The sequence below is a fragment of the Hemibagrus wyckioides genome, linkage group LG12 (assembly GCF_019097595.1).
Source record: "Hemibagrus wyckioides isolate EC202008001 linkage group LG12, SWU_Hwy_1.0, whole genome shotgun sequence".
In the NCBI taxonomy this organism is placed as follows: Eukaryota; Metazoa; Chordata; class Actinopteri; order Siluriformes; family Bagridae; genus Hemibagrus; species Hemibagrus wyckioides.
Genome location: NC_080721.1, coordinates 10059236 through 10072007, shown reverse-complemented (window position 1 = coordinate 10072007; position 12772 = coordinate 10059236). Strand labels below are relative to the sequence as shown.

The 12772-nt window shown below is 36.9% G+C and overlaps 1 protein-coding gene across 2 annotated transcripts in view; it reads left to right on the top strand.

The window, feature by feature from the left end:
• Nucleotides 1-6814: 6814 nt before the first annotated feature.
• The window catches only part of npr1a (natriuretic peptide receptor 1a), a 100673-nt gene continuing 94715 nt past the window's right edge, over nucleotides 6815-12772 (top strand). The window contains exons 1-2 of one of the 2 annotated variants that reach the window (XM_058404760.1): nucleotides 6815-7486; nucleotides 9387-10133. In XM_058404760.1, the coding sequence (XP_058260743.1) occupies nucleotides 9404-10133 (730 nt within the window). In that variant the 5' untranslated portion in view covers nucleotides 6815-7486; nucleotides 9387-9403. Of the gene's footprint in view, nucleotides 7492-9386; nucleotides 10134-12772 lie in introns of both variants that reach the window. The other variant, XM_058404759.1, reaches the window with a different exon arrangement.

Below are 12772 nucleotides of genomic sequence, written 5' to 3'. Positions count from 1 at the left end.
TTCACCCCCTTTTAAATTAGCACTGGTGCAACTACCGTAGTTGCCTTCGGAAGTGACGTCGGTGACTGAATAGAGTTCATCTGTCTGAAATTAAAGTGTCACATGATCTCAATGGAAATACATCGGTTCCTGGAAGAACCGAGAGAGATCTCATCTATACAAAGAGCATTGTGAAAATCAAGGACCTATCAAAAGCATCAGAAGCAAGTCCCATAGAGCATTGTTAAATAAATATATTGATAATAATAATAATAATAATAATAATAATAATAATAATAATAATCTTCCAAAAAAATTAATTTGGCACAAGAGTTAGTCTGCCTAGAGAAGATAAAAAAACTAAGAAGCGACTAAGAGGTCAGGGTGAGAAGGAACGTTAGAGCCAAAAGGGGATCCAAAATTCAACATTGACCTACCGAAAAAAAAAAACCTAAAATAAATTAAACAAATTTTCCAAAAAAAATTTAAAAAATCAACAATTATTTCCTCCTGAATGTTATGAATGTTATGAGAAAATTCGTGAATTGTGGAAATCACTGACCATTATATTTAAGCCACTTTACAATGTCCACTATATCAATCTGGTAGATTTACTATTCATTTATTATTTTTTTATTTTTATTTTTTTCATTTTAAAAGGAAAGCTTGCTTTTAAAAGGTAACTATAAAGTCTTTTAGGACTCTGTCAGGCCCATTTTTTAAATTCCGCTAATGTCCACTCCCGAAGGAAATCAGGATGCAGAAACTAACACAGACTTTAATGGAATCAATGCAGTAAAAGTGTCTTGCAGTGACTTGTGACTTCCCAACAGGCTCCAGTTTTAATCAACATGGCCATTGTTTGCTCTGCCAGTTTCAAATCGGACTCTGCACGATCTCAGTCCCAGTCCCAGTTCATTTTTATGATGTAAACAGGATTTCTGTCTGTATTTTTTTTAAACCTAAGACACACGTCTCATTCTCTAGTGTTATGTTCAGACATGCAGCGACTCACAGTGACAAAGTGATCTGAGATCTTACATTTTCAACCAGAGCTGGTGACTTCCAAGTCAAGTCAAGAAGCTTTTATTGTCATTATAATCATATATAGCTGACACAGTACTCAGTGAAATGAAACAATGTTTCTCCAGGGCCATGGTGCTACATAAAACAACATAGAGCTACATAAAACAATACAGAGCTACATAAAACAACATAGAGCTACATAAAACAATACAGAGCTACATAAAACAACATAGAGCTACATAAAACAACATAGAGCTACATAAACAACATAAAGCTACATAAAACAACACAGAGCTACATAAAACAACATAGAGCTACATAAACAACATAAAGCTACATAAAACAACATAGAGCTACATAAAACAAGATAGAGCTACATTAAACAACACAGAGCTACATTAAACAACACAGAGCTACATAAAACAACATAGAGCTACATAAACAACATAAAGCTACATAAAACAACACAGAGCTACATAAAACAACACAGAGCTACATAAAACAACACAGAGCTACATAAAACAACATAGAGCTACATAAAACAACATAGAGCTACATTAAACAACACAGAGCTACATTAAACAACACAGAGCTACATAAAACAACATAGAGCTACATAAACAACATAGAGCTACAGAAAACAACACAGAGCTACATAAAACAATACAGAGCTACATAAAACAACACAGAGCTACATAAAACAACATAGAGCTACATTAAACAACACAGAGCTACATAAAATAACATAGAGGAACATAAAACAACATAGAGCTACATTAAACAACACAGAGCTACCTTAAACAACATAGAGCTACATTAAACAACATAGAGCAACATTAAACAACATAGAGCTACATTATACAACATAGAGCTACATTAAACAACATAGAGCTACAGAAAACAACACAGAGCTACATAAAACAATACAGAGCTACATAAAACAACACAGAGCTACATAAAACAACATAGAGCTACATAAACAACATAGAGCTACAGAAAACAACACAGAGCTACATAAAACAATACAGAGCTACATAAAACAACACAGAGCTACATAAAACAACATAGAGCTACATTAAACAACACAGAGCTACATTAAACAACACAGAGCTACATAAAACAACATAGAGCTACATAAACAACATAGAGCTACAGAAAACAACACAGAGCTACATAAAACAATACAGAGCTACATAAAACAACACAGAGCTACATAAAACAACATAGAGCTACATAAAATAACATAGAGCTACATTAAACAACACAGAGCTACATAAAACAACATAGAGCAACATAAAACAACATAGAGCTACATTAAACAACACAGAGCTACATTAAACAACATAGAGCTACATTAAACAACATAGAGCAACATTAAACAACATAGAGCTACATTATACAACACAGAGCTACATAAAACAACATAGAGCTACATAAACAACATAGAGCTACATTAAACAACACAGAGCTACATTAAACAACACAGAGCTACATAAAACAACATAGAGCTACATAAACAACATAGAGCTACATTAAACAACACAGAGCTACATTAAACAACACAGAGCTACATAAAACAACATAGAGCTACATAAACAACATAGAGCTACAGAAAACAACACAGAGCTACATAAAACAATACAGAGCTACATAAAACAACATAGAGCTACATAAACAACATAGAGCTACAGAAAACAACACAGAGCTACATAAAACAATACAGAGCTACATAAAACAACACAGAGCTACATAAAACAACATAGAGCTACATAAACAACATAGAGCTACATTAAACAACACAGAGCTACATTAAACAACACAGAGCTACATAAAACAACATAGAGCTACATAAACAACATAGAGCTACAGAAAACAACACAGAGCTACATAAAACAATACAGAGCTACATAAAACAACACAGAGCTACATAAAACAACATAGAGCTACATAAAATAACATAGAGCTACATTAAACAACACAGAGCTACATAAAACAACATAGAGCAACATAAAACAACATAGAGCTACATTAAACAACACAGAGCTACATTAAACAACATAGAGCTACATTAAACAACATAGAGCTACATTAAACAACATAGAGCTACATTATACAACATAGAGCTACATTAAACAACATAGAGCTACATTAAACAACATAGAGCAACATAAAATAACATAGAGCTACATTAAACAACATAGAGCAACATAAAATAACATAGAGCTACATTAAACAACATAGAGCTACATTAAATAACATAGAGCTACATAAAATAACATAGAGCTACATTAAACAACATAGAGCAACATAAAATAACATAGAGCTACATTAAACAACATAGAGCTACATTAAACAACATAGATCTACATTAAACAACATAGAGCTACATAAAATAACAGAGCTACATAAAATAACATAGAGCTACATTAAATAACATAGAGCTACATAAAACAACATAGAGCTACATTAAACAACATAGAGCTACATTAAACAACATAGAGCTACATTAAACAACATAGAGCTACATAAAATAACAGAGTTACATTAAATAACATAGAGCTACATAAAACAACATAGAGCTACATTAAACTACATAGAGCTACATAAAACAACATAGAGCTACATTAAACAACATAGAGCAACATAAAATAACATAGAGCTACATTAAACAACATAGAGCAACATTAAACAACATAGAGCTACATAAAACAACATAGAGCTACATTAAATAACATAGAGCTACATAAAACAACATAGAGCTACATTAAACAACATAGAGCAACATTAAACAACATAGAGCTACATAAAACAACATAGAGCTACATAAAATAACATAGAGCTACATTAAACAACATAGAGCTACATAAAATAACATAGAGCTACATAAAATAACATAGAGCAACATAAAATAACATAGAGCTACATTAAACAACATAGAGCTACATAAAATAACATAGAGCTACATAAAATAACATAGAGCAACATAAAATAACATAGAGCTACATTAAACAACATAGAGCTACATAAAATAACATAGAGCAACATAAAATAACATAGAGCTACATTAAACAACATAGAGCTACATAAAATAACATAGAGCAACATAAAATAACATAGAGCTACATTAAACAACATAGAGCTACATAAAATAACATAGAGCTACATAAAATAACATAGAGCAACATAAAATAACATAGAGCTACATTAAACAACATAGAGCAACATTAAATAACATAGAGCTACATAAAACAACATAGAGCTACATAAAATAACATAGAGCTACATAAAATAACATAGAGCAACATAAAATAACATAGAGCTACATTAAACAACATAGAGCTACATAAAATAACATAGAGCTACATTAAACAACATAGAGCTACATAAAATAACATAGAGCAACATAAAATAACATAGAGCTACATTAAACAACATAGAGCAACATTAAATAACATAGAGCTACATAAAACAACATAGAGCTACATAAAATAACATAGAGCTACATAAAATAACATAGAGCTACATTAAACAACATAGAGCTACATAAAATAACATAGAGCTACATAAAATAACATAGAGCTACATAAAATAACATAGAGCAACATAAAATAACATAGAGCTACATTAAACAACATAGAGCTACATAAAATAACATAGAGCTACATAAAATAACATAGAGCAACATAAAATAACATAGAGCTACATTAAACAACATAGAGCTACATAAAATAACATAGAGCAACATAAAATAACATAGAGCTACATTAAACAACATAGAGCTACATAAAATAACATAGAGCTACATAAAATAACATAGAGCAACATAAAATAACATAGAGCAACATAAAATAACATAGAGCAACATAAAATAACATAGAGCTACATTAAACAACATAGAGCTACATAAAATAACATAGAGCTACATAAAATAACATAGAGCTACATTAAACAACATAGAGCTACATAAAATAACATAGAGCTACATAAAATAACATAGAGCTACATTATTGGCAGTATTAAAATATTGTGTGCAAGAACAGCAGTGATACGAGCAACAGCGAGCAATGGAGACTGGATGTGGGTCTCCCAAAGACCCTTCCCCCTCACCCTCCACCTTTTTACGACCGTACTGGGAGGCTGAATTCAAATCCCAGTTAGTTTTTTGTACATGGACTGGTTTCATAAGTCAAAAGGCCATGTCTTAAATTTGTACTCATTAAAGCCCAGCCTGAGCGTACAGATAAACTATGAGTGTGTGGGCTTTTTGTTTTTTTGTGTGGATGAGTAACTTGTACAGAGGTGGGTGTAGGATGTAGTGGAAAAAGGTACAGCATTAGCAGGAAGTGGTCGGGGTGAGAGAGAGAGAGAGAGAGAGAGAGAGAGAGAGAGAGAGAGAGAGAGAGAGACTATTTTGGCTTTGTACACTGTGTTCTGTGTTTGAACATCTGATCCACTCTTCAGTGGGTGCATCAACAAATGAGTCTGAACTCTAGTTAAGCTTCTGAGGATAATGTGGCCCCTATCCTTCCTCTACTAAAGTGTGTGTGTGTGGTATATGTGTGTGTGTGTGTGTCACAGGGCACAGGATAAGCAGACAGTGGAAGTGGTCAGCATGTCCAGGTCACAGGGGAACTATGAAGAGGAACAAGGGAGGTGTCCTCCCGTCCAGAAAGCAGCGTTATTTATGGCCGGCTATGTGACCCGCTGTGTTTTTCTCACACGGCACGGCTTCACTGGTGTGGAGCATCCGGGAAACGAGCTCCTGCCTCCCTCTCCCTCAGCCGCATCGATCCGAGTCGCTCGTTAGGAAAAGTGCTGCCGAGTGAAGACGGTGCAAAATGAGCCGCTCGGATATCTAGCGCCTGGCTAAAAGAAAACAGGAGGATAGACAGAGGAGTTCGAAGGAGGGACGATAGGAGGGAGGTAGAGAGGGAGGAGAGGGCAGCAGGAGCCAATAAAAGCTTAATAGACTCAACAAAAATAGCACCTTTTAATTGAGCGGAAGAGTGTGGGAAAACACAGAACAATGAAAAGGAAGAGAGGCATGTGATTAAAATGCCGGAGGTCACGAGGGACCTGGGACCAAAATTCCAAACAGTCCAACGGCGTCAAAAAAACAAGTCACTTTCTTTTGTTTCACAAGTGACAGAATTGCAATCTGATTAATTCCAGTTGTTCTTGAAATGCTTCAGAATACTTTACAGCAGTACACGAGCTACGCTACACCGAAATCTAACATGTAGGAAACATTTTTTTAGTTATTGTTTACATTTGTTTCTGTTTGTTTGCTTGTTAGTTTGTTTGTTTGTTCCAAATTATTGGTGGAAAAAAACAGGTTTCTTTATGAGGACCAGTCAGACGTACCCTAGCTCTCTCTCTCTCTCTCTCTCTTTCACACACACGAAAGAAAGAAAGAAAGAAAGAAAGAAAGAAAGAAAGAAAGAAAGAAAGAAAGAAAGAAAGAAAGAAAGAAAGAAAGAAAGAGAAAGTTGTTTTTATTCACCAGAACCCACTAAATGTTCCCACAAAGTCCTGGAACATTTGGTCCCCATCATGATATAAAACCATTCCCAACACACACAAACACACACACACTCTCTCTCTCTCTCTCTCTCTCTCTCTCTCCTTTTACTGTCTTTGTGAGGACCTTCCTCTGACAATTACTAATGCACCTAATAAAAACAAAACAAAAGCTACAGTTCTTTAGACAGACAGACAGACAGACAGACAGACAGATAGATAGATAGATAGATAGATAGATAGATAGATAGATAGATAGATAGATAGATAGATAGATAAGCAAGCTGTGTTCAATCACGGGGACCAGATAAATGTTCCCACAAGGTTAAAACCTGTAGGACATTTGGATCACACCAATATATATGGAACACACAAACACTTTACGCGTAATTTAAAACCATCAAATCTTGATATAATGGTAAATTTCTCCCAGTCCGTTGTGCGTCTGTCCTAATGCGCGTTTCTCATCCAGAGACGGTTAAGAATTGTCTCAATCTGGCAACCCCGAGTCTTTCCTGCACATGTAACAGTGAGCAGCGGTGATCCTTTCCTCTCGATCTGCAGCACGTTTCCACTTTAACTCCTCTGTCAGGCTTTGACTCCCACAGCACACTGAGGGACGAACAGCAGGACATAGGCTTGTCCACTTCTCTCTCTGGGTGTTGACTTTTATCGCGTCACTCATCGCAGGAGGAAGAATGAAGGAGGACAGAAATCTCGGGCACTTTCTCTGCGCGCTGGAGAAATGACGATGCGTAAAAGAGTGCCGGAGAATCAGGAAAACTCAGACCTTCACCAAGCTCCAGCCTGCACTTCCACAAGACCTCGGGCACGAGGGCACTGGAAACGGAGTTTATACTGCGATTAATCGACTAAAGTTTGAAAACGCAAACACACACACACACACACACACACCTGCTCCGGACCAAACATGAGGTACAACCAGGACTGAACACTGAATGTGAGGTAAAATCTAATATTCAATATACCTACAAGACGCTAGATGACATTATGACGTAATAACATTTTTGACTGATTTTTGTTGGTGTAGCTTTAGATTTGTTGTCTGTGTATCAGATGTGACTCTGTGTGTGTTATTATTATGAGTAGATCTCATTTCCAGGGTTAAATATTTTTCTTAAATCTCAAATTAGCATTTAGAGAATTGATTCTTCTTCTTCAATGTGCTTAGTTTAATATTATTGTTAGGGGGGGCCAAGTACTTTTACTTTTTCTTCTTCTTCTTATCATTATTATTATTGTTATTATTATTATTATTATTATTATTATTATTATTATTATCTAGAGAGTTAGCTTTACTCGTATCCTTAAATGTGTTAGATACTATGGTATGTGTTAGATATGTCCAGTACAAACTCACAGTGGCGTCTTCTCTCCATACATCCCAAACGTGTGTTACTTGCTTTGCACATCCTTGTAGACAAAAGCAATCTTTTACAGTAAAAACTTTTATTTTTACAGTTAAAGAAAACATTTCCTATTCTTTCATTAGTGTTATGTTCAAGATTTTTTCCTTGTGCTGGAATAAAAACCTAACACGATGATTTTATTCCGAGTTACAACCAGAAATAGTTGCTGTAAATACTTGCAATGACCTACAGGGATGACTGAATTCTTATAGATTAGGAAATAACAACAACAACAACATAAACATAAACAACATAAAGCTACCGTTAGCTAATAACATATTGAGAGAAGTTAATACACATCAGTTTGAAATACATTCACTGAAACCAACACCGTCTTCAGAACATTAACTGTAAATCCAAAATGGCTGCCACTCCACAACGTAAACAATAATAGTATAGTGGCATTATTGTAGATAATAACGTTATACAAAAAGCTTACTTTAGCTTATGAGTATATTTATTTATTATTTTAATGCTGTGTGTGTGTGTTGATCTTAAAGACCAGGCTTTGTCATGTATAATCTATAATCTAAATACTATACTGGACAAAGGTTACTTTAGTTTACTGGTTAAAGAAAAAAAAAAGTTTAGCCTCAACATGTCAGTTTTTATTTTGTTTATAATTTAATAATATCAATATGAAATTATGGAAGTAGTTCAGTTGAAAAAAAAGAGTATATAGAGAATATTTTGTCATTTTCATTTTTTTTTTATTGATTTTTATTTATTTATTTATTTATTTATTTATTTATTTTACTTAAGAAGTGCAACAGCTTAAATATTATTTAGCATTATTTCATATACCTAATTATATTATATATTGTAACATTTCCAGTACAAAGTTATCTTAATTACATCCTGCTAACTGAAAAGCTTATTTTTATTTTAATATATAATGTATTTATTTTCAAATAAACTCTACTAATAAATAGGGTTTATTTCATTTCTTACCTGAATTGTTTCTCTAATAGTGCTTTTCAGTATTAAGTGTCACGTTTATTCTGAAAAGTCATTGTTCTGACATTTAGATGATGATTAAATGGAAATTGTGTCCAAATTAAAATAAATAAATAAATAAATAAATAAATAAATAAATAAATAAATAAATAATTGTAAATGTGTCTCATGATACAGAATATCTGATATCAATTTGAAATCTTTTTATAATATTCTTATTTCTTCATATTTCTTTTAAAATTTTGTTTATTTATGTACACAAGGAGTCCAGGTTTTTTATTTAACTGCATGTTGTATGCTGTATATAACTCTAAAATCTTGAATCTTGATTGAAATCTGATTTAATAATGAACTGTAGCTCAGTTCATATTTAGTAGGCTTTTGTTCAGGACTAATAGGATTCTCAGGTTCTTCAAGAATAAAACCTTCTTAGAGTACTTTTAACATGTTAACAATGTCTCTCGATGTGCTCAGGACCTCAGGTGCTGAAGATGGAGTGTACGTTGGTGGGATCGCTTCGGCTGCCTCTTCTGGTTCTGCTCAGCGGAGTGTCTTTAGGAGTCGTGGATCTTGAGATGGTTCCTCAGCATGGAGGATCACCTGCTCTTAAGAACATCACCTTGGCTGTTATCTTACCCCACAATAACACAGAGTACCCCTGGGCTTGGCCTCGGGTGGGTCCTGCTCTAAACTGGGCTGTGGAGAAGGTTAACTCGGACCCCACGCTGTTGCCGGGTTACCACATGCATCTCGTCTTCAGCAGCAGCGAGAACAAGGACGGTGTGTGCTCTGACTCGGTGGCACCCCTAGTGGCTGTCGACCTGAAGTTCGCACATGACCCGTGGGCTTTCATCGGGCCGGGTTGTGACTACGCGTCGTCACCCGTCGCCCGCTTCACCACACACTGGGAGGTTCCCATGGTGACGGCCGGAGCGCCGGCGTTAGGGTTTTTCATGTATTCTTCCATCACAAACATGGGACCGACGCATGAAAAGCTGGGCCAATTTGTGGTGAAGATGCACAGGGACTTCGGCTGGCACAAGTACGCCATGTTCATGTTCCACGACCAGAAGAACGACGACCGGCCATGCTACTTCGCCGTGGAGGGACCGTATACGAAGATGAAAGCAGTGAACATCACAGCTGAGCACATCGTGTTTAACGAGAACATGTCAGTTTCCTACACCGAGCTCATTAACGATATTAGCCAGCAAGCGCGCGGTGAGTCGCAAAAGTTTCACTCAAACTCTGCTTGTTAATCCATCTGTCCTGCGTGGTGGTGGGTGTAGAAAGTGGTGATGGAACAAGTCAGGATTTATCATCTGCATATATATTTGAGCAAAATGACATCTTGGAATGTGAAACTTTCTTGAATAGCGGTGGAGACTTAATGGTCCTTGGGGTTCTGAGAGGCTCTGAGTTTCTGGGTCCCTGGTGAGAAGGTTGGAGGTTCAAGCTGCAGCACTGACGAGCTAACACTGTAGAGCAAGACCCTTAGATAGCGCCTGTATGGTGAAACCCTACAGAGAGAGGGAGACAGAGAGAGAGAGTTGGAGAAAGAAAGACAGATAGAGAGAGAGATGGAGAAAGAAAGACAGAGATGGAGAAAGAAAGACAGAGAGAGATTAAGAAAGAGAGAGAGAGACAGAGAGAGATGGAGAAAGAGAGACAAACAGAGAGAGAGAGATGGGGAAAGAGAGAGAGAGGAGGGAGAGAGACAGAAAGAGAGAGAGAGAGATGAGAAAACCAGAGAGGAAAAAAAGCTTGAATGAAAGGATCACATCTGCTGCTCATCTTTTAATCATTTCATAGCTTTTAGAAGTACAGATTGCTCTCGTCGCTGTTCCTCGTTACGGCTCTTGTACGAAGCGACGTCTGTGAATAATTACAAGGGTGATTTGACCCTCTTTATCCAATTAAGTCCAAACGGCACTTAAAGCCTCGTTGAGAATGTCGCTTTGTCTTTTTTCCCATGACATAATGGTGCAGTTTGGCCGTGTCACAAAGTGTCCGATTCAAAACACACACCCTTATTTTGCATGTCTCTTCTGTTATTTCACTTTACCTCTCTCTCTCTTTGTCTCTCTCTCTCTGTCTCTCCCTCTTTGTGTATCACTAGCAAATGACAGCAAATCTGATCAACTGGTAATGAGATATTTTCTGTCTTTCTTGGTGTCGATTCAGTGTAATTGCTTGCTCTATCATCTGATCTCTAGAACAGCGTACGTGTATGTGTGTGTGTGTGTGTGTGTGAGAGAGAGAGAGAGAGAGAGAGAGAGAGAGAGAGAGCAGTTGTAAGGCTTTGTGGATCTGTTCAGTGTGCCATGACGTGAGCTCTGTCGTGCAGAAATATGGCACTGGTTAGAAAATTACATATTCAGACATCGGCTCAGACGCTGAGAGAAAAGCATGTTAAAAATGCCAACTAGCGTATGTTAGCTTCTTAATGAACACACACACCGTCTCACACACACACACACTCCTCAAACACTCCTCTTCGCTCTTTTTTTAATGACACATACCCGTGTGCCTCACCGAGTCATGACTCTGTGCAGCAGGAGCAACACCGCAAACAACTTTTATTATCCACACAGCAGACTTCTTTATCTTTTCTTTAATTAAAACTAGGAACGCGACGGATTTCAGGAATTCCTCAGATACAGCTGCTCTATACAGTCATTATACAGGATTATCAGCAGAAATAACAGGGGACCTAAATCAATCTCGTTAGTAGAGTTAATATGGTGCATTGCAGCATGCTGACACATGCCTCCAGGGTCCAGGGTTCGATCCTGACCTCAGGCTGGTGTCTGTTTCTGAAAACATTCAAGGATGTTGACTAGTGACTCTAAATTGCCCTGAGGTGTCTAGAAGTGTGTGAATGTGTGTGTTCATGGTGTTAATATAACGGAATTGCATTTAGGACGTATTCTCAGATCCTTCCCGAACCTGACCACAATAAAGCACTAATAAAAATTATTATTATAATTATATTATTATTTTTTTGCTAAATTTTGGGGTTTTCTTTTACATTCAGGTTTCAGATTTCTAAGCATTTTCTTTCTTCTTCTTCTCCTTCTTATTTTCTCCTCCACAGTAACTTGCTTGTCATTTTATTGCCCCTGACACTGGAGACTCCTTCCAACCATGCTAAGAAATAATTTACCTCCTCACAGAAAAGCATCTCCATCATACAAGTCCCTGTTTAAACCGTTGCTATAGAAACAGTAAACTATTAGAAGGAGCGCTCTGTGGTAATGACCAGCGTTGACTACTCGGTGTGACACTTTATTAGTACAGAGTAACATTAATAAAAGTAAATCTAATAAATTAACACAATTAGCATGAGCGGACTAACTCTCTGAGGTTGTATTAGTGGCAGTATGTATAAATAAGCAATAAAATATGACAGACTGTGATGAAAATAATGCACGTGGGGTGGGTTTGTTGGGGGTGGGGTAATTGTTAGGAAGGGGTTGTTGAGGGATGGATGAGTGTAGGGGGAGGTGGAGTTGAGGGAGAGGTTGTTGAGGTAGGGGTGTTGGAGGGGTTGTTGGGGGTGGGGTTGTTGAGGTAGGGGTGTTGGACGGGTTGTTGAGGGAGTGGTTGTTGAGGTAGGGGTGTTGGAAGAGTTGTTAGGGGAGAGGTTGTTGAGGCGGGGGGGTTGGAGGGGTTGTTGGGGGAGGGGTTGTTGAGGTAGGGGTGTTGGAGGGGTTATTAGTGAGGAGTTGTTAGAGAAGGGGGTGCTAGAGGAGGAGTTATGGGAAAGGGGTGCTGGAGTGGTTGTTGAGGAGGGGTTGTTAGTGAGGAGTTGTTGGGTGTTGGGGAAGGGGTTGTTGAGGTAGGGGTGTTGGAAGGGT